This window comes from Abramis brama (genome assembly GCF_963993115.1).
Source record: "Abramis brama genome assembly, chromosome: 22".
Classification (NCBI taxonomy): domain Eukaryota; kingdom Metazoa; phylum Chordata; class Actinopteri; order Cypriniformes; family Leuciscidae; genus Abramis; species Abramis brama.
Window position 1 is genome coordinate 10,887,795 of NC_139984.1, and position 22,872 is coordinate 10,910,666.

A 22,872-nucleotide genomic window follows, 5' to 3' on the forward strand; every position below is an offset into this window, starting at 1 on the left:
GCTGATTGATATTAACACCGTAGGCCCTCCATAAGATGAGTTCACAAAGCAGATACAGATGCCTGTTTTCCTGCGTTATAAAGATACACACTGATTTTATGACTTTGTAAAACAGGCTGTATCTGAGCACACAGACTTGATGCTTTGTGAATGTGACAACCCTTCTAACTTCCCTTTGAATGCAACCTCCTTGTTTCTAAAACTAACCTGAATCTTTTTTGCTCCAGAGGAAAATGTGTAGCAATCTATAATGCACAGCAATTTGATCTCAGTAACCAAAGAGGCTTTGTTCAGACTCAAAACAATTCAGCCTGAACAGCAAAAACACATCTGACAATCCCGATCCAAACTGCATTCACAGATGATGACAGTTTGGACAGTTAGTCCTAAAGTCTGGATTTAAAAAGCAAGTCCAATTTGTGTGCAGTGTGAACAAAGCCATAGTAACCAGTCACTTTATGTCATCGGTGAGACTTCTCCCCACCTCACTGCACATTACATGTTTTAATATTTGTGTTTTTTGTATGTGTATACCAATCTCCTAAACAAGTCATTTTTCTTTGGAGTGAAACAGAAAGAGGAAACGTGACCTCAGTATGGTTTAGAGTGGTCATCTCTCTCTTTCTGTCCCAGAACCAGCAGTTGTCGCCCGCCGGGGGTGGAGGGGGAGTGGAGGAGGAGGAGCAGGGGGAGCAGGACAGCCTCATGCCCTCCGACGAGGCCAGTGACTCTCGCTCCCTCCGCCGAGGCGGCTCTAGCTCCCTGCACCCCCCGGAGGACGAGGAAGAAGAGGAGGAGGAGGAGGAAGAAGAAGAGGAAGATGATTACGAACCCCAACGCCACTCTAACCCGTACCGGGACGTGTACCCGCCCAACCGTAACCAACCCGGTGGCATCAACAGTACTAACGGACACGAGTCACGGGACCGACTCCTGCAGCAGCGAGACTCGCAGGACGGACACAACCAACGAAACAACCGCCAGCGCGTGAGAGCCTGGCCGAGGGACAACTACTGACCGTCCACCTGCAGGAGTCTGGAAGAGAGGGTTGGGTCGTGAATCGGGGTGATGGGGATTGGTGAGGAATTGGAAACGCACAATGTGTGTGTATGTGTGTTGGTGGATGAAGCTGCCCATGATTGGCGAAAATATCCTGTTTTCTAAGCTTATGTGGTCGTTATTGTTTGAGGCATTGCACTACATTTGCTTTTTAAAGACAGGGCAGCTTTTCTCCTTTAAGATCAAATGCATGTTCTGATTAAAACAATATTTGAGCTTCCTCTGGAAACCCTTACCCCACCCAAATCCAATATTACTTTATTATTTTGCGTATTATACACTCTCCCTTAACCCAATGAGCACAGAAAGCATTATGGGAAAAGGAAAAGCACTTTTATAGCATGGGATGTGAGTCACAATGAAAGATGTTGTAGCATTTTGTTGCATCTTACTTTAATGGCTTCTTTTTTTTTTGCTAGCGCGCTTGTAAATGTGAATATTACTCACTATTTTTTGGTTCATGCCCTCTATCATGGAGCCTGTATGCACTCGTCTTATCAATATCAGTTGTTTATTGGTACATTATTCAGGCAATTGACATTTCATGGTCACGGTCATAGATGTAGCACACATTGGCGCCTGTCACAAGCACCATGCAAATGTGGTATATGTAGGAAAGGGATTCAGGGTTACGCTCTGCTGTCGTAGAGTAAAAATATTATTGGGACTATAGTCTGGGTTTGCACATGAGGTGAAATTTAACTCCAGAGTGAAGAGAAGCAGTCGATCTTCCTGCATTTCCGTACTGCCGCATAAAGAAAGAACCTAATTAGGTCAGTGTCATCGGTTTCTTTTTCTGGGAAATGAGAAGGACTGAAAAACTGGATTTATTTTATTACCCAACAGTGCCCATACTCTGGCTTTTTTTTTGATAGAAGTACCATAGATGAAGCTCACCAGTTTTGGTGTCCGTTTTGGGATAGTCATGTTGTTCCTCTGCGATTTGACAGTTGAAAAGTTCAGGTCTAGTTCATACATTTTACCATTTGACACATTTGCAAGTCATCAATTGGTTGACCTTATCAGAGACAGTATAAGGAAAAGAACAAATGACTGATGAGAAATCATAACACTCAAAATGGCGTCTCCCATTTAAAAGGGCCAATCAAATGCATCCTGATCTGTTTTGTCTAGAATATGCATGTACATTAGCTAGACTAACATAATTTATAAAGCTAAAGAAGCTAAATTTAAATTTTTGTATCAGTGTTTTTAAGTGATTTTAACAATTGTTGAAAGGTTGGCAAAACGATATCCTAATTTAAGTAGATAAGAGTTGTACTAGCATTACCAAAATGGCTGCCGAGTGAACTGCCTCAGAAGGACTTTGTCTTTACCAAGAAGAACGCGGTCTTCCTCTGTCCTCTGTTTCTCGCCACTCTTTCCTCCTCGAGGCTCTGGGCATCTAAACGTCCATTTACCATGGCCAACTTAAAAACAGTGTCGCATCTTGCTTTGACGACACATTGACTGCTAGCTAGTTTAATTACCTGATTGGTGATTACATTAGCATATACCAACCAGGTTGTGTTACGACCAAATCCAAGAAAGTTTCTCCCTTTTCTCATTGTCATGACTCTAGACTCGGATGTTACCTGTAGCAGCTTAGGCTAAGGTTTATCCAGTGTAGGACAATTCAAACTGGCCTTAATACTTACCTGTATATCTATACCACTGCATGTCTCAAATACAACTATTTAGGACTATTTGCACATTAGGGTTGAAACAGGACTTTTAGAAAACTTTAAGTATATAAGAGTAGAAAAATCTACTCGTTTTTTTTGTTTAATTTAAAATCTGCAACAGAATATTAGTAACGCATCTAAGAATAGCTAGCGTGTATATATCGAATGAAATTTCACCAGATCCTGAGTATAATTCTTTAGAACGTTACTTCACTTTGTTTTTATGGATCTGTATTGTTTTTAACAAATGTTGCGATGTTTACAAAGTCAGGATTGCTCTCACTCAGAGATTGTTGACGTGAGACGCATTGAAATATATGTAACGTCAGTTGTTGTACGGTTATGTAAAGTCACATAAAGTTGCAGTACACTCTCATGTAGCGCTTTAGTTTTGTTTTGGGTCTTTTGCAAGAAAACTTACAATTAAAACATCTAAATTAATGTATTATACATTTTTTGTGATGGCCTCTAGATTTCGGTACATATCCAAACATCGCCATCCAGCAAGAGAAATCCTTATTTTTCTTTAGAACTAACCTCTCTGATTTAATGCATTGTTTATACGTATAGGATGCGTATTAAAGTATGATTTCACGTAGACTACACAGTTCTTTCCAAACATGCACAGAGACTTGAGTGAATGTATAGTTGCATGCCTTAACACCTCTTGTCCTCAGCACTAATGCATTGTCCTCCAGAGGGACGGTGCTAAATTGACTGTCCCTCAATTGATTGTGTCGCATTGATTGTACTGGATCCGTACACTCCCACAATGCACTTTTAGAAACATCCTCCCTCATATAAGATTGTAAAGACTTGTCTTATCGACCAAAATTGTCGGTAAATTGTACACTGAAATCCAAACAGCTTTCGACAATACACTGACACGGTGAATGCTAAGGCCTGAAATATACTCTACGCAAATGCGTGAAAGCAAGTATTTAAAGCAAAATGTGTCAAGCTAAATTCCCTTCAAACTGTTGTTGATGTGAAAGAGAAGACATTTTATGCTAATGCATGCTACAGTGCCCCTTGTGGCAATAGAATGTAATGCAAATTAAGTAGCTATAAGCGTTTGTGTTCACGTACTACAAGTATGTAGAGTATGTTTAAGGACTAAAAGAGTCTTTCCATGTCAGATTGAAGAAATCAATTACCTGTTAACAACCCACGTCACACGTTGATCTCAGGTCATTAGAAGTCACTGTATCTCTTGCCTTTCTAACATAAGATCAAACTGACGTAGATTGTATGTCAAAGTCCTGGACATTGTGTTTACAGCACCAATCTTGAAGCAAAGCCTGTTTAGAGGGTCATGGGAAATGTACATGTTCTGGGGTGTGGAAGTCAGGGTAAAATTCCACTTTAACAAATGCCTTGACCAATCCTCTCTTTTAGTGTACTGCATCTTTATTTGCTATCAACATGTCTCACTTTAATCTATTGTTCTATATTTAAAAAAACAAAGAAAATCAGAGCATGACTGAAAAAAAAATCTATGCAAGTGTTGCATGAGATCTGATCGTTTCTTTCTGATATACTTTAGTATTGCATTGACTCTTGTTGTAAGTATTATTCTATTTAGTAAGACAACTCACCCTCTTTTATACTGACCACAGACAAGGGGCTTCTGCCGCAAACTTCATTTTCTTTGAAAAGCTTCTTTTCAATCTCATGGGCTTCAATACCTCCACTGTTATTTTTGTATGTTAACGCTTCACCATAACACATATTTGGATTGATGTAATAAAGGAAAGTTCCAAGTTGAAGTTAAGCTGTACTGACAGAATCTGTGACATGTTGGTTATACCCTCAGTTTGTAAAAATTTGAAAAAAGTACATGTGCACACAGTAATAGACTTACAATGGAAGTCTAAGAGGTGAGGCATTACACCCGAATAAAGGATAAACAGTTTCAAAAGTAAATCCACAAGACTTAAACATTATACATAAACTTTATAAATAGACATTGCTTACTAACCTTGTCTATGTAAAGTTATATCCAATCTTTCAACTGTCATGGTCATGTTCAAAAAGTTGTTGTAAGAATTTATATGAGCACTTTCAATTTTAGCTTTTAAACCCTCCAGAATACCATATAGACTTCTATTGTAAGTCTGTTACTGTACATGAGATTTTATTTGAGAGACGAGTCCAACTTATTTTCTGTGCAGTGTCAACAGAACCTAATTTGTTTTTTACCCGTTATGGCAAGAACTTGCATTGTTTTGTAGTTAGATTGATATTAAGACTGAGGAAAAGACACGATGTGTATTATCCACAATGCACAATGTAAAAGAGCTTTGGTGGGACCTGTACTGTATAAGGTCTACTATTTTAGGTTTGCATGTCTTAATGTAAATGTACATGATACGTTGTTTTTTCCCCTTATCTGTTATGGCATTGCATTGTTTTCTAGCGGACCAATACAGCATCCATATAAAACGCTGATTTTTTTTTCTTTCTGAGGTATTAAGAAGCACAATATTTACTATGGGTATAATTTGAGTCATTTGTCTTCGATTCTGTATGCAATACAAACATGGAAAGAAAACGCCTTAGAACATTAACACTTCCTCTTCTGTGTAAGTAGAGAAAAAGATATTGCACTATTTTTTTCTTTTTTGATGTCTTTGTAATGCAATAAATGCACTAGGTAGAACAATAATTGCAGTGGACACATAACTGGTCCTCAGACGTGATGTAGGCACACACTCTCTTTCTCTCTCTCGCCCCTTCATCTTTCTGACAACATGACAAATAAATCCTGCCTGATGCTGTATATGCTTTCTATTTAAAGAAAATGCCACTAGTTATAATAAAAACAAAAACAAAAACATTTTATGTACTTTTAACACTCCAGTTGTGTCTCAAATTGTTTGATCATTGCTCACATTTCATTGCAAGTGTTTTTTGCATCACTGTTGTTTTTGTCTTACAAGCTGTTAACCATATTCAACCACATCTTAATACACATTCTTGGTCTTATTTAGTGCCCATTATTCATATCATAATCTTTTAAAATATGTAACTTAGCAGTCTTAATTGTAAATCCCTCCCCATCCAAATACCTTGATGAAAGAATGAAAGTGCATTCGGTAGTTCTTTAGCTAGCATTAACATTAGCATTGCTGTTCTTTGTGTGCTTTAAACGTACAGTATGGGATTTTTTCTCCACTAGGGGTCGCTAACCTATTTACAATAACAAAGGCGAAGTTTGATGACGCAACATTTGCTAAGAATTATGGATCTTGTCATCAACGTCAAGCCGACCGATCTAATAATGTTTATGGATGACTGAATACATCGATGCTTTTATCATGACTGTGATATGAAGCAGTTCGGGATTGCTAAGAGACAGCTATCAGCTCCAAACGCGACGCGAGTCCCGCGGATATGAAAGGAATATGGACATTTCATTCTACCGAACTACACGCAGAAGTACTACTCACAGGTCAGTTTATTAGACAAATTAAACTTGTGAGGTAACGCAGCGCTGTTTCACTTGGTCTAACATTACACTAGCACACTAAACTGCATTTGAATGTGTTGAAATGTATGTGTTAGTCTGTCTGTATGAGACTAGCAGTAAACTAGATCAACATTAGAATAACATACAGATCATATTCTGACATTTTATCATTGTTGAACTATATAACATTGATTAGTTTTATGTAAATGTGCTCACCTGTTTAATAAAGTACATGTAGAAGTGGTCGAAGTCTCGGACGTGGAGCTCTCGTTAATATACTGTCTATGGGAGCTCTCGGCATCTCGAAAACACCGCGCTGATATTGATTCTCGTTTTAGTTCTCCTTTTTTATCCAAAGTCTGCTTGCCATGGTCCATAATGTTTGAACGAAACAACAACAGCGTGCAGATAGACATTGCGAACTACAGTGGTCCATGTCTGTCGTCTTGGTTACTATCAGAGGGCTCTGGTTCATAACTCTGGTTACCATGGCAGCACGAGCGGAAACCAGGGACAACGCGGATATGACGCCATTGACTGCGACAAAACGGAAATAAAGAAACGTGCCGTGTCTTCGAATTAAATTAAAATTTCTCCTGGTTTGAAAGTTGTTGGAAACAGTTGGGATAATGTAAGTACACAACTAAAAAATATATATAACATAGATATAGTGATTTTTGCTATTTTTAAAGCAAAAAAGTTACATATTGTGCCTTTAAGTACTGATACCACAATGTTGTTAGACGCGGCACTAACATCATCATAGTTTTATGTAAATCGCACTGATACAAGTGAGTTTTAGAGAGCGGTTTACACATAATTAATTCACTTAACAATTTAACTTTAAATATACCAAGACAATCATATTACTACGAATTAGAGAAAGTGAAATGCGCAATAAGGCGGAATGAGTCCCGTCTGCCCTCGCAATCCTGGTTTCTCTAAGTGGTGGTCCATAGACCTGCGAACATAATTTGCTATAAATTATTAAATTGTGCTGTATTATAAAAATTGCATATTTACATATGGGGAAAATTTGCACCAATAAAACAAGCATATTGTGTTCATTACTCCCACCCACATTAACTTTAGGCTAGTAGAAGCATTACGACAATCTGTGATGAACCACTCACTTCACTTCACTTGGTTTTATTGAGAACGGCGACGGGAGACCAAAATGCACCTCGTGTCTTCGGGTGCTAGCAGACCTAGCGATGAAGCCCACCAAGTTAAAGTGCCATTTGATTACAAAGCACCCAGAATATAAGGGCAAAATAAAGGTTGATTTTTTCTTTCTTCAAAAGAGCAAGGAATACATCCACCAGAAAACATGGATAGTGAACCTGTCCACAGCTTCAGAGAAAGCAGAAGGCTTCTTTTATGGCGGCTTAATGGATTGCTAAAAGTAAGAAAACACACAATTCCACAAGAACTCGTACGTACAGCGGCCGTTGAAATGTGTTATGCTTGGCGCACAGGCAGTTAATAAACTGAAGTCTGTACCTCTGATAGCCTATGATTCAATAGCTGTCATCATCGTACAGACAGTCTACATATGTCGTACAGGGTGATTTATAATCTTATTATAGGATTGCCGAAATCGCACAGCATGCAGCAGGCATTAATGAGGGAATTCATTGCTGGTAAGATGAGCTTTTCATAAAACCTGACTGTCTATGCAGTAGAAACTGATTTTCCTCTTTAAGTCTGTGTTACGTGGCTGGAGAATACAGAGAAAAGGAAGCCTGAAGCTCTCTAGTCTGACGTCTCAAATAGTTTTGAGACCTGTACCCTCAGCCCCAGCTGACCCGACCACATTTTCTCCAATTAATCTGTTCCGGGACGACCCCAAAACCGCAGGCATCTGTAGCAGGAATAAGAGCACACACCAGCATTCAGTCAGCACCTGGGCCCATATCCCTAAAGAATTTTTGTGCAAAAAGTGGCTCCTAGCGGCCAAATTCTAAGAAAATTCTCAGAGTCATGACGTTTTCTTAGAATTTCCCCTAAAAGTGACACGAAAATCCCAGTTAATATAAAAGCTATTCCTCAAGATTCCTAGCGCTTAAAAGGGCTCCTAAGGCGAGATCTGCTAAGAGCAGGGAAGAGGACTTTTAGTGGCTTAGGAGTTCCCCTAAGCAGCTGCACAAAATGGCCAACAGAGCTTGCGATTCCTTTTTTTCTCCATTTTCTGTGTTTGTAGGATATTTGTTAACAAGCCTTCATAAATAGACCAGCCAGCAATCACAGACATTGATAAAAGCTGAGCCGTGTTACCCTCGTTAAGACCACACTGAGTTGTAACGTTGCAATTTCTACTTCATTAAAGGACAGCCCCTTGAGATAGGCCATCTTGTTTTCAATGGGGTCCATATGGGAGTGAAAGTACAAAATATGCCAGCTAGGATATTAATATGAGCAAATAAGACACGAATCATTATTTGAACAGGGTGTAATGAGCTTAAGTTTTCACATATTTTAGATTCTAATGTTAGGCTATAACCCCTACAGCTTACTATTCATTTTCCAGATATTTTCTTGAATGTGAAATATTATTTACAATTACAGTCTGCATAAGATTAGAGTGTATAATTATGTTTATTGATTTGAGGGTACATCCTTTGCTCATTATCACCAAAAGTTCATTTTCTTCAAACTTGTAGGATCAACCAATCACGGCTTTTGAAATGATGACTCATACCTAGCAACGGGGTCAACCACACCTCCTCACTAAGATAGGATTTTCCATCCATTCCTTGCTCAGAGTTCACTGAAAATGTTCTGGAATCACTTCTAAGCTAAAACTCCTGGCAAGGAATTTTTAGGTTAAGTTAGGAGCTCTCTGAGAGGATTCTCAGAATCTTTAGGGATACGGGCCCTGGCCTCCACTGGGACTCTTGACTTTCTTTCCTGCAAGGCATACCTGTTATGTTTTCTTGTGATACTTACCTGTCTCCAGTAATCTCCTAGTCTAGTGTTGTCCCTGTGTTCTCCTGCATCTCATCTGATCCTCTGTGTGTGCTTTCACGTTTCCTGGTCTATTATCATCATTGCAATCTGCCATTAAACTGTCTACTGTACATTTCTCATACTCGCCTGCTGACATTGTGTTGTGTTCAATAAATACCTACACTTGGGTTCACCATCATCTCTCTGAGTCTGGTAATACCTGACATTTCTGTTCAGTTGGACGAATCAACAGACATCACCAGTGTGGCTCGGTTCATTTTTTGGTTCACTATCCATGGGAATGGAAGATTTTCTGTTCTACAAGGAGATGCCTGGCAGGATAATGAGTGAGGAATATTTAGACTCCTGGATGCTTTCGTGACTGAAGCTAGGGAAAATGTGTGGCTGTTTGTATGGATGGTGTGGCGGCAAGAACAGGTCGAAATTTATTTCTTAAGTTATTGCACAGATAAAGGTTGTCAACCCAAAGATTATGGCTACACGCTGTAAAAAGCATGGAACCGGACCTTCACTCTGTTTCGAACACGGCTATCACTGCAGTTCATTTACTGAAGTCAAAAGCACTGCAGTCACATGTTTGGACAGCTTTGTAAGGAGATTGGCGCTGGGCATGACACACTGCGATACCACACAGAAGTGTGATGGCTCTCTCATGGAAAGATTTGCAGCGTGTGTTTGAGCTACGCAGTGAGATGTCAGAAAATATGAGAATGTCGTTTTTTCCTGACCCGGAGTGTGAAGACAAAATGTCATATCTTACTGATATATTCAACTTGCTCAACAGTCTAAACCTTTCTATCCAAGGAGGCTATCCATCTATCCTGGAAGTCAGCAACAAAACCACTGCCTTAATGAAAACAGAGCAATGTTCCCCCATCAGACTGAGATTATCCACACAAACAACCTGTCTGTGGCTATAGTGAGAGAGGTCGTTACCTCTCAGCTCACTGCACTGAGCAAGCACTTCAGATCATACTTCCCAGATGTGAGCACAAATGCCTGGGAATGTGTGCGGGATACTTTTGCCCCAGCTGCAACAAGTGGCCTTACTGATAAGGCAGAAGAGGAGCTCTTGGACTAATTCTGTAAAGGCCCGATTTCAGCAGGTGCCTCATGCAGTCTTTTGGCCCTCCTTCTTTGCATTAGTAACCTGAACTCACTGTCCAAGACCATGAGAATATTGCTCCCATTTCCTACCTTACCAATGTGAGTCATCATTCTCCATTATCATATGGCTGCAAGGAAGATTAAGGACATGGCTTGTTTGAATGTGGAGAATGATTGTAGAGTCTGCCTGTCATTAGGAATAAACTAAATGTGTTGTGAGGGAGAGGCTCACCCATTTCATTAGTTTAGGTGGGCTCATCAATTGAGTTATTGTGAAACGTGAGATACAAAAGTGATTTAGCCAAATGCAAATGAAAGAATTCTGAATAGGCTTAATAACCATGATGTGTTCTGTAAGTGTCATGATTTGTTGTTTGTTCTACTATTGTTATGAATAGAGAGCATTTTCAAAGTGTCACTTGCATTGGAAAGTCAGCAGTAGTCCAGAGCTGAGTTACACTGCCTTCCTGTGGTCAAATACCTACAGCTCTTATGTTCAACACCGTTCAGATTATTACAGAGAAAGTTTAAAAACTGAGAAAGCAGAGCAATGATGAGAATGTTATAACTCTCCCAGTTCCTGGGCCACAGCCCTGCAAAGTTTAGATTCAACCTAAATTAAACACACCTGATCCAGCTAATCAAGTCTTTCTGGCTTATTTCAAAAACTAGATATGTTGGAGCAGGATTGGAACTAAACTCCTCCAGGAGTTTGACACCGTCTTAATACATTAACAAATGTTAAAGGTACACTATGTAACTTTTTTTGTTAAAATTAACAAAAATTAAATGAGTCAAAACATCAATCCTTCTCCCAAAACGTGTTTTTGTCTTACTGTCATTCACTATGGTACGTATATTATAAGTGTTTATATTTTATAAGTTTGGGATGGTTTTTGTGCCTCCCTAATATATACCGCTGCCGGTGATTTCTCCCCCATGATCACATTGGAAGCTATCCTATCAGCAGGGCCTGTTTTTGTAAATAGTTGTTAACTGTAATTAGACGAGCTGTCAAGGTGCCTCACAGAACACCGCTGTTTTGTTAGCGGGTCTATTCACTGTCACAGTGATTTATTTGCTTGGGATATACGAAGAGAATTAACACGTCACAGCAGATTCTCTTCTATGGTTCTTCTTCCTAAGCGATCAGTGTGGTGAGCTTAGGTGATATCTCTATTATAGCAACCGCTAGTTCTGCAAGTGGCAAAGCAAAAGCAGAAACTTTCCGTCTCCGGCAAGGATCCTCATCCTGACTCGGGGTGAGACACACTCAAGCAGCACCGGATAACCCGAGTGCTGTCCTCACTGTTCTCTCTTCCCGTCTAAGGTGCTAGAGAGAAGAGTGCGAGTTGCGACCGCTAATAAGAGGCTTTTCTCTGCCTGTGGAGGAGATTAAACACCCCCTGTGTCATGCTTCCCCTTTTCAGAACCATAACAGAGGAAAGAGAGGAGGACGATGACAATGACAAAGCTATCGCTCGTCTATTGAAGGAGGAAGGAGAGGTGGGTGATGATGAGATCCTCCCGCCGAATCCCGCAAAGCGTCCCCCTCCCCAGCCCAGGCGGAGCTCGATCTACTCGAAATGTGCCAGAGGGCAGTGGCAAAACTCTCCATTGACTGGCCGTTGCAGCAGATGGGCCAGGGAACCAGAGCCAGAGAGATCTTTTTGACGACAAGAGACTGTTTCAAGTGCCCCAGGCATTAAACAGCTAATTGCAGCTATCCCGGTGTGTATTCCAGAAATTGAAAGTTTCAGGGATAAGCCCTTTTCCCACAGGGTTCGTGTAATAGGGTTAGGGATGTCAAATCCCCCTCCAGTTGAGCTGTCAGTGACACATAATCTCAACCCCTAACCCTAGGGCAGCCTTATCCTCTGCCTCAGCTTCACCGCCAGGATGCACTTGGCGCTTGGCAGCCTCGGTTTTTCAGAAGATCGATCATTCTTCTGCCCTGGCAGTGAGGGCTCTTAACGCCACCTCTCCTCACTGCTTATCAGGCGGAGCTTATGGAGGAGATGGGGAGGCAAATGGATGCTGTACCAAGCAGCATTTGGACACCAAACCCAGCGCTCTCGGAAGAGATCCTCTGCAGATCTGCATCTTGAAAGCTCAGATTGAGCCCAAAGCCCTTTTCGGGGCAACAGCAGTGTGATTTGAGGAAACAGGAGGGCGAGGCTTTCCAAACTTGCCTCCCTCACAAGTTCATTGCTGGGCTCCTCAACCAGCACACCCTGGTTTTGAAGTCCCCCAGAGGAGTGGTCAGTCAGCTAAGAGGAAAGCCTTCCTTCGCAGGGGCTGTGACTTGACAGGGGCTGGCAAACCCTCAGGAAGGGAAGAAACGGCAGGCAATTTAATCTGTCCTTCTGTTCAGGATGAAGGGATGGGTAACAGCACTGGCAGAGTATCTGTTGCTGTCCTCCCTCAAAGAGAGTGGTCAGTTTCTCCTTCTCCTGCCAAGAGAAGGCATTGGACATTGGAATTAATCAAAGATATCTTATGATCAGTTCAAGTGTGGAGTTGGCACCAGTTCCCCCAATGCCCCACAGAGAAATTCTCCCCCCTCCACCCACGGGGTTACATGGAGGGCAGAGGGCAGATTTCAAAAGGATATTTGTAGTGAAAATAAACTCATACCCTGTGTATCCAGGCAGTGGGCCAAGGGCACAGCAATGTGAAAAGAAGAGGTCTCCATTCAATTCTGGATTTGCGGAATCTCAAGACACCTCAAGAAGTAGTTTGAAAATGCTCATGCTCAATATCATTTAAATCCCAAAGATTGGTTTACGTCACATATGTCCCTTTTATTCAATTGGTATAGTGGGCATTTTCCTGGTTTCAGAAATAAAGAAAGAGTGGTTCTTAAGGTGATGCATGATCAGTGTACCTGGAACGAACATATTTGGAAAGAGGCTCGTATGGACTGAGGAAGGAGTTAAGATGGAAGATGTCGATAGGAAGTTGGTCTTCTAGTTTCATGTTGGCTTGTGAAATCTATTAAGAAAAGTAAAGTTACTTTTTTATGGCAGTGTAACTTAAGTAACTGGATGTTAGATTATCATTACTGATTTCAATTAATCTGTTATCAAGCCAGAAAAATATTTTCAAAAACTTCAAACGACACATTTTTCAGTCTTATGGACTTTATTATCAATCCATAGCAATTAATGAACAATTTTAATCATCCTCTGACTGAAATGGGGTATCTACAAATGCATTAATGAATCGATATTTTTACACAATTTAAAAATCACAAACACAATCACACGTAATGTGTAAAAAACAAAAGAGGTGTGCTGTTCAACAATTTTACGTTTTACCAACTGTCCATTTGATGGTGTCAAGGGATGACTTCTCTCTACTGCAGTTTTATTACGGAGTTCTACACTCACTGATTTATATGTCAGAAAACTGTGATTTATGATCCCATGTTTTACTGGGTGTCTCTTATGAAGAATCTGGTGAGAAGAAACAGCAGTCACAAGATGCACAAGAGAAAAACAACAACATATGTAAGTGGTCCAGCTCAGGCAAAGATGGTCTCCTCTCTCCTCTTCTTGGTGAGGATAGTGCCGGGCTTGTGCTGGGCTTCTGGGTGATTGGCCAGCTCGGGAGGGCAGGTGGACACAGGGCTTTCCAAGATGGCTTGTTTCAGGTCGTAGAACACAGTAGAGTCTTCTTTGGTCAGGAAGGTCATCGCCATACCACTCTTTCCAGCACGACCCGTTCGGCCAATACGATGGATATAGTCTGAGAAAAGCCAAGTTAAAGATTAATCAAAATGGAAACGAGAAACAGGAAGTCCCCTGATATAACCATCCAACAGTTCTAAAGGGGAAAAGGTTTAATGGATAAAGTGACAGAAATTATGTTGGACTCACCCTCAATGTTCTTGGCCATGTCGTAGTTGAGGACCATGGAGACGTCGTGGATGTCGATACCTCTGCCTGCCACATCTGTGGCCACCAGGATGTCCTTAGCTCCGGCCTTCAGGTTGGACAGGGCGAACTCTCTCTGTTCCTGACCTTTACCACCATGAAGTGTACAAGCATTGTACTGCAGAACAGAGGAAAAGAAAGGTCGAGAGTTACTGACTGAAAGTTATTTCTATAAAGAATTACAGACAATAATAAACACTGTGTACTCACTCCCATCTTCTCCAGAGACTTAGCCAGCACATCACAACCCTTCTTTTGGTTAACGAAGATGATGATGGGCGGCTCGAAGCCACTTCCCAAAACTTCCAGCAGCTTCTTCCTGTTTACCACACAAGAACATTTGGAAGAAAAGGTTTAGTACATTTCTGATGACAACTTCCACTTGAATATGAGGGGTTACAGTTAACGTGTGCGCTCTGACCTCTTTTCACCCTCGGACATGAGGATGACCTTCTGCTCCACTCTCTCGTGAGGTTTGCCTGCAGAGCCGATGTACACCACCGCAGGCCGTCGGAGGTAACTTCTGGCCAAACGCTCCACTGCAGGAGGCATAGTGGCCGTAAACATGACCGTCTGAAAAACACGAGAGAGGACGTGCAATAAAAAGAAATTAAAGGAGGGAAAAAAGGAAATCAAGAAAGCAATGGAAATTGTGACTTCATTTCATAATCCGTGACTCAGTATCTGTTACCTGTCTGTATTTGTGTTTGCCCTCCAAAAAGTTCTGCATCATTTTTTCGGGGTCCTCGGCATCATCTGTGTCAGGCTTCTGATTAGTCACAGGAATGTACTCCAGAATCTTCTGGACGTCGGGTTCAAAACCCATGTCAATCATTCTGTCGGCTTCATCCAGTACCACATACGTGCACCTGCTCAGGACGAGGTATCGGTTTTCCAACACGTCGATCAAACGACCAGGTGTGGCTATGACGATCTGAGAACGAGGAAGCAAAACACATCAGATCTACAACTACAATGCGGTTATCTATTGCGAATATAGACATAGACCAGTGTTATTTCAGTATCACTAAATATAGAGATACTATGAATCATTTGAATTAATAACAATTGGTTATTGGAAGGTATTTTACTCTCACCTCACAACCCATCCTGAGTTTGAACCCTTGATCCTCTCTGGATATTCCACCGATCACGGCTACTGTCCGGATTCCCAACGGTTTGCCGAATTTAATGGTCTCCTCCTCGATCTGCTGTGCCAGCTCACGAGTCGGGGCCAGAATTACGGCATACGGTCCCTGATCAGAGTCCTCAATCCTACCATGAAACACAGAGTTTCCCACATTTGATCCGATTCCTCAGAACATGTGTCGGCATATAAAAGTGTGACAGAGAAAAGAAAAGTGAGCTCACCTGTCAATCTTAGGTAGAGTAGTGATCCAGACCAACAAGGGAATGAGGAAGGCGGCAGTTTTACCGCTACCAGTCTCAGCCACACCAATGATGTCGCGGTTCTGTAGACCAATAGGAATGGCCTGCCTCTGGATAGGTGTAGGATCCTGATAAAGAATGAACATTTAAAGAAAACATTTTTAATATATACAAAACACACTTACACGGATGGATGGATGCCATATGTAACAAGCATTTTTAAACATTTGCAGAACAATAATAATTTGGAAACACAGCAAACAGAAACACACTGACCTTATAGCCACACTTTTCGATGACCTCCAGAATATGTGGCGGCAGTAAATACTCCTTCCAGTTGCGGATGGGGTTGGGGATCTTCCCTCCTTTGGTGGTGATGCTGTAGTCCTCTCTGAAAATTCTCCAGTCTCTGTCCGTCATCTCATCCAGCTTCTTCTGAGACCAGTGTCGGTCATCCCAGCGCTGCTTGGCCTCCTTCTTTCGCACCTTCTTCAGCCTCACTCTGTGAAATACATAAATGAATAGCATATCCATTAAAACTGTGAGCATTTGATTATGATAATTTCCATTTTCCACAACAGAAGCATTAGCTCTCCCTTGTGTCAGTTACAACCCTGTCATTGGGTGTTTTTTTTAATAAAATAACAGCAATTTTGTGAAATATTATTACAATTTAACATAACTGTTGTCTATTTTAATATATTTTCAAATGTAATTTACTCCTGTGATGTAAAAGCTGAATTTTCAGCATCATTACTCCAGTCTTCAGTGTCACATGATCCTTCAGATATCATTATAATATGAAGTAGTGTATGAATCTTACTCCTCTTGCTCCTTCTCTTCAAGGGTCCGTCTCTTCTCCATCAGGTCTCCGTAGAATCGAGACTGGTCCCTCTTCTGCTGCTTGAGGTCGATGCCGGCGATGAAGCCTCGGCCGTACAGCTGAACTTGATGCTTTTCTTTATAGCTAAACACATAAACAGTCAAACCTGTGTTATTGTGCTCCTCTCTCACATATATTACATAAATATGTAAAATGGGTGACCTGAGGCAGTCATAACCAAATGCAATGCAGTAAAATATATAAAATAATCTGGACTTTTATGTGAAAAGTTATTATGTGCAGATATTTGAAGTGTCTCACGGCATGCTCACATTGGATTGTAGTCGGTTGATGTGTCTTCAGACGCATCCCACTCAAAGACAAACTTCCTGTCATTCAGATGACGTGTACGCCGCCGTTTCTTCATCCCGCCAAGATAACGCTCCTAAAGAGAAAATAAGGACTGGTTCAACATTCATCAAAAAGAGACATTATCACCTAATGCACTTCAATGCACAGCAGGGACAGAGAAAATACTTGGAAAGATGATATTCTGATAGCATAAACTTCTCTAACCATTTGCAAATGAATTTCATAGATTTTTCTGAGGCCAACATTTGCTTTACTTATTCCCAAAGACATATTTAGTAACAGTTTACTCAAACTTAACTCTTTTTCTAATGGACACATTCTGCTAATTGCCAATTAAGGTGACTCTGTATCTGTTTATGTAATTGCCATAGTAAAAATCGTCTAATCTAGTATTTCCACATTTTTACCCATGTATAAAATATATTATATTTTAACTAGTATGTATAAATTAGGGCTGTCAAGCTTATCAAATTAATTACACGATATGGCTCATTACACATCAAATTTGGCTGAGTGATTACCCCCAAAAGATCATTTAAAATCATGATTGTGTTAAAAAAACATCAAATAGACATTGCAAAAAATAGCTTTAGAAAAAAAGAAATATTTGATTTGATTCAACGTTGAATTTATTACATAAAATTTTAGGCTTCAACAGCCATGAGAGCGAGTAAGTGACAGAATTTTCATTTTTGGGTGAACTACACCTTTAATGGGATTTTTATGAAGGAAAAAAAATTAATAATTAAATTATACTCTAAATAAGAAACTAAACCTACCAGTAGGTAGTGGTAAATGTCTAAACGAGTGAGCAATTCATTAATTCGATGTCTTCAAATGGCTGATTCATTCAGGACTGAAGTATATTGCTTTCTTTATGAATGGGACATTGAATCATTGGTTCACCCAATTGATTCGCTCAAAACGTTGCTCAAACGCACAACAGTTCTGCTCTGGCTTTGTAGGTAATATTTTCTTTGGCAAAATTAAGCAAAAGGAGAAAATTATAGTGTCTAAAATATAACCCAATATTAAGTTATTTATTTATTTATTGAACTGTTGTATAAAATCAGTATCACATTTGCACTCGTACAATTCGGGACAAAAACAGCACTTGTGATATTGCTTAACTATATCATGATATAAATATGAGACAAAAACTCAAACGGGCATTTTTGCCCTGATATCTTGAATTTTAGGGTCTTTCTAACTGCATTCAATAGACTCTATAGACTTATGCCCCGCTTCATGTTCCTCACCAATCAACTGTATGAAATGTAAGATAAAATAAGTATGTCTGGGGTGGGTGTGTAAAATGCATTCATTTTAACACGTTATTTTTCCCCATTTCTAATTAATTAGTTAAATCGTCAGCCCTAGTTGTGATCTAATTTGCTTTTAAGATTACTCTCAACCAAGAAAATGATCTAAAAGACCGGTTTGTTTTTCTCCAGCTGAATACGTGAGGACAGTGTAGAGCTCGTCACCTTAATGGCCTGCAGCTCTTTTCCTTTGTCTTTTTCTTCTCTAATCTTCTGTCGTCCATCATCCTCATCATTCCCATTGTTCTCTCTTTCCATCCGCTCCCTTCTTTCCCGCCGTTCACGCTCCTGAGGATCCTCTGCAAGTTAGATTAAGCAAGATGATGAAAATAAAAAAAACAAAAATGACAGTCAACATTGAGGAGCGCATTAGCATACAGATGGCCTTTAAAGCTAATAGACAGACTAAAAGCTACAAAACTCCAATATTAAAAGTATAAGCATGTTTCAACAGATGCTATTATTTTTTCTAGCCTCTCACCTAGCATCTTTCTGCCAATGTCCTGAAACACTCTTCTCTTCTTCCTCTCATCCTCCACCTGTCTGCGGCGTTCCTCTGTCTGCTGCTCTCTCCGTTTGATGGCTTCGGCTTCTCGCTCCGCTTTGGACAAGAACTTGGGCTGCAACAGGAGGATGCGTTTAGAAAAAAAAAAAAAAAAAAGGAGTGCACTAATTTGCATAAATATATAAAATCTCTTCACCTTAGCCTCTGCCTCTTCTTCAGCTTTCTTCTTTGCAAGCAGCTCTTCAAGAGAGAGAGGCTGCACCTGAAACCAGGCAGATTGCAGAAAAATCCAAGTCAGAAAAGTACACAATATGCAACTTTCAAACTTGAAATGTCTTCTAATAGGGCACCTTCTTTTTCTTCTTCTCATCTTCCTCATCTTCCTCTTTTTTCAAATCCCTCTTTATTTTCAAATCCTTGGATTTCGGAGAAGTGCTCCTGAGAGGAAAAAAAGCAAACACTTTATAACCAAGTAGTGAAATATTTACATTATTTATTTTAATATTTAAAATATCTAAACATTGTATGCATATACATACAGGGGTGGACAAAATAATGTGAACACCCATTATTATAGGGGTTGATACAATTTGTGTAGGCTACAATGAAAAAAACAAAAACATTGCGATTGTTTCATTCATCTTTTTGCTGTTTATATTCTCTAGTTTGTATTACAGTGCAGTATAAGTGGTTTTCAGCAGTGTTTAGTACAAGCTATGTGTGAAATGAACGACTTTTCAGACGTCCAAAAAGGGTTTAAAAAGAGCATCTGTAACCTTAAACTTTAAGGCCTGTTCACAACAAGAGCAATAACTATAAAGAGAACCATAGCGATAACTATACTAGCGTCCACAGCAGCGAACGATAACGCTTGTTAACTGAATGCTGCAGGCGTCTGCCACTTTAAATGCTCAAGCTCTTTAAAGCGGAATGGATTCTGATTGGCTGTCAATGTTTTTATCATTTATCAGCTGGAAAAAATTTGTTCTGAAAGTTATTCCAACTATATTATTTCTTTGTGCCGTTACTGTTATAGTTGTGAAGTGGACCCTGCTATTTATATTTAGAATGATGTTTAGAACTATATCATTATAGTTATCATAATCCTTGGTGTAAATGGACCTTAACCACCCAATTGTTAGGCTTATGACGGTGTAAACAAAGCAAGGCAAGACTTCATCAGCGAAGAAGAATAGAGGGCAAAAACCTAAGGTGAATAATAGACCTTCACGGTAAATCGATGCTAGGGGTGGGCGATATGGCAAAAATATCATATCACGATTTTTTCAGGAAAATCACGATTCACGATTTTTTAATCACGATTATTTTTAAGTTGGTTTTACTATTTTGCAAGTGACTGAGCATTACAGCCAAACTAATGTCCCTATTTTAAAAACAAAGCCTTAGGTAACAAAATATAAAATAAAACGAATGGCGTTTTTAAAACGAAACGAAAATTGTCATAATTTACTCTCTCAAGTTGTTTTAAACCCGAATAAGTTTCTTTCTTCCGTTGAAAATAAAAGTTATTTTGAAAATTGTGGGTAACCAAACAGTTGCTGGTGCCCAGGGTATAGTTTTTTCTCCTATGGAAGTCAATGGGGACCAGCAAATGTTTGGTTAGCCACATTCTTCAAAATATCTTCTTTTGTGTTCAGCACAAGAAAGAAATACAGGTTTGGAACAACATTAGAGTGAGTAAATAATGACAGAATTTAATTTTTTTGGTGAACTATCCCTTTAAGGACAAGCGGCAGCATGTTTACTATTAGGCTACTGTCTCTTTAAGACCGGCACGGGACATCTAATATACACGAATATAACACACGCACCAGATTTTCTCTCAAATGTTTGCTTTTACTTTAGACATAACCAACTCTGTTTATGTAAACCTTGTGTGTATTTGACAGTATTAGCGCAATGAGACTCTAAAGATAACTTTGTCCAGTAACCAGGCGCTGTTTGACAGGATATTTCTTCAAAAGCAGATCGGGGTATCGCACACCAATTATTTTAGTCGATAAAGTTTTAAATATGGACATTTTTCTTAAAATAATGCATCGTTTCGCTTCAGAAGGCCTTTATTAACCCCTCTGAGCCGTTTGGGACACTTTCATGATGGATATGATGCAATTGTATGGACTTCAAAAAATAGTGCCCATTCACTCCCATTATAAAGCTTGGAAGAGCCAGGACATTTTTCAATATAACTATACGTCTGAAAGAAGAAAGTCATATACACCTAGGATGAGGGTGGGTAAATCATGGGCTAATTTTCATTTTTGGGTGAACTATCCCTTTAAGACAGGGATGGGCAACTTCGGTCCTGGAGGGCCACTGTCCTACAGAGTTTAGCTTCAACCCTAATCAAACACACCTGAACAAGCTAATCAAGGTCCTCAGGATTACTAGAAAATTACAGGCAGGTGATTTTTTCAGGGTTGGAGCTAAACTCTGTAGGACAGTGGCCCTCCAGGACCGAAGTTGCCCATCCCTGCTTTAAGATCTCCATATCTCTGGGATTGAACCATAGAGGGCCTTTAAAATGAAGATACCAAAAGAAATGTTTGATATGAACCAGAATCTAAAAAGATAGTAAGATATCTTTAATACTTGTAGAGTTACAGGCATGCAAACTTGGGACAAAAAAAAAAATAAGAACCGCTTTTTCCCTTTTTTTTACCTGTCACTGTTAACAATGCAACAAAGATTGATAAAGTAAACACATTTTACTAATAGACATACCAATCTCTTTGCAAAAATAAAATAATGACGATGCCATCTTTCTAAAGTCATTTTTACCACTCTGTAATTTGGCTCCAAATCTCAGGTGAAAATTGTCATTTCGACATTAAAAATGACATTAAAATCTGCAGAATCTGCAACAACACTATTCAGTACATAACAAAAAGTTATCTCGACATCCTTACTGTTCAGCCCTGAAAAGGTTTGTGAGGCAAGCATGATTCAAACCTTGATTTCTTGGACCGGTCTTTGTCCCGTCTGTCCCTGTCTCTTTCTCTGTCTTTGCGGTTCCTGTCTCTGTCCTTCTCTCTGTCTCTTTCTTTGTCTTTTAGACGACGATCTCTAAAAACAGAGAAGAAGAGTTGGTGTTAGATTACAAATGCATGATCGTTCACATGAGAAGAACAGTATAGTCCCACACACCGGTCTGCAGATTTGGATCTGCTGCGGGAGCGCTTGCGTTCACGGGACCGGTGCCGTTTGCGTTCCCTGCCGGGAGATCCCTTACGATCCCGTTCCCTGGAGCGAGAACGACTGCGCTTACGGGACTCCCGCTCCTTCCCAATGCTCTCCAGGTCCTTCTTCTCAGAAGAGTCACCAGCCATCTGGAGAGAAGAGGAAAGCCAGGCCTTGTGATGAGCAGTGACGCATGTTTAAAAGACAAGTTTGATCGACGTCTACAGCGAAACTGATTGTCAATACAAGACTAATGGGCATATATCGCGCTTACATTTTGTATTATTTAGTCAATTTTAGTCACGTTTTAGTCATATTGCATTGTGCAGTCATTACAACGCATCTAAAATATGTAAGTATATAATTACACGTGCAATATATCTTGCGAAGACCAAACGCACAGGAGTTTTAATAGTATGGTCTAACTCTACACTGAAGGCGCAGGGTTGAGCACAGCAATGGCCTGCAACCTCCAATAAACAAAATCACTAGAAATCAGAGGAAAGACTATAACGGGTAAAATCAAGTTATTAACAACATGTTCAACTGTGCTGTTATTGAAAATAGAAAACATTGTATTCAATTACTTACTTTAAGGACCAAAATCAAGGCGCTTGCGAAGCCTGTGCGTTTCACTAAGCCGCCATTATTGGCGTCAACAGATGACGTACTTCCTGTGATGGATTATGGGAGATGTAGTCAAAAAGTGATTTCAAAAGCTTTGCTATAATAATAATAATAATAAAAATAATGTAAAGGAGGATCCGGATTTTGCATTATTTATTCATTTTGTTTAAAACAATAAAGCAGGCACATTGTTTTTATTTTATTTTTATTTTTTACATTTTAAATTACTAGTGCAAAATGCCCGTGCAAAATCAGTTTTTGTGTGTGTTTTTAGTGTTGATTTGGTGCCCGTGAAAGAGACTGTGAACGCATTGAATTCAGGGAGCATGCTATGTTACTACAAATGATGGCTGTGAATAAAATATAATATTCAGAAGTAAACAGTGTATATTATCAGAATCT

At 39.9% G+C, this 22,872-nt stretch overlaps 2 protein-coding genes across 5 annotated transcripts in view; one reads left to right on the forward strand and one right to left on the reverse strand.

The window, feature by feature from the left end:
- The window catches only part of cacnb3a (calcium channel, voltage-dependent, beta 3a), a 39,292-nt gene extending 33,692 nt beyond the window's left edge, over positions 1 to 5,600 (forward strand). For 2 of the 4 annotated variants that reach the window (XM_084098986.1, XM_084098987.1), the window contains exon 14: positions 634 to 5,600. In XM_084098986.1, the coding sequence (XP_083955112.1) occupies positions 634 to 1,017 (384 nt within the window). In that variant the 3' untranslated portion in view covers positions 1,018 to 5,600. The remainder of the gene's footprint in view (positions 1 to 633) is intronic. The other 2 variants (XM_084098988.1, XM_084098989.1) reach the window with 1 other exon arrangement.
- A 7,818-nt stretch (positions 5,601 to 13,418) lies between these two features.
- On the reverse strand, positions 13,419 to 22,514 carry ddx23 (DEAD (Asp-Glu-Ala-Asp) box polypeptide 23). Its single transcript, XM_084099579.1, has 17 exons — positions 22,435 to 22,514; positions 21,811 to 21,992; positions 21,616 to 21,729; positions 18,993 to 19,080; positions 18,839 to 18,904; positions 18,619 to 18,757; positions 18,303 to 18,436; positions 16,776 to 16,888; positions 16,444 to 16,587; positions 15,897 to 16,122; positions 15,603 to 15,748; positions 15,329 to 15,506; positions 14,923 to 15,165; positions 14,653 to 14,804; positions 14,442 to 14,550; positions 14,175 to 14,349; positions 13,419 to 14,043 (listed from the first exon to the last, which is right to left on the reverse strand). The coding sequence occupies exons 2-17, from the start codon at positions 21,990 to 21,992 to the stop codon at positions 13,820 to 13,822; spliced, it is 2,433 nt and encodes an 810-aa protein (XP_083955705.1). The 5' UTR covers positions 22,435 to 22,514; the 3' UTR covers positions 13,419 to 13,819.
- Between the last annotated feature and the right edge of the window lie 358 nt (positions 22,515 to 22,872).

Coding starts and splice junctions, on each gene's coding strand:
- ddx23 (XM_084099579.1), bottom strand. CDS start 21,992: ATGGCTGGTGACTCTTCTGAGAAGAAGGACCTGGAGAGCATTGGGAAG. Junction 21,730..21,810: donor AGATCCAAATCTGCAGACCG/GTGTGTGGGACT, acceptor CTCTGTTTTTAG/AGATCGTCGTCTAAAAGACA. Junction 16,588..16,775: donor TCAACCGACTACAATCCAAT/GTGAGCATGCCG, acceptor TTATGTGTTTAG/CTATAAAGAAAAGCATCAAG.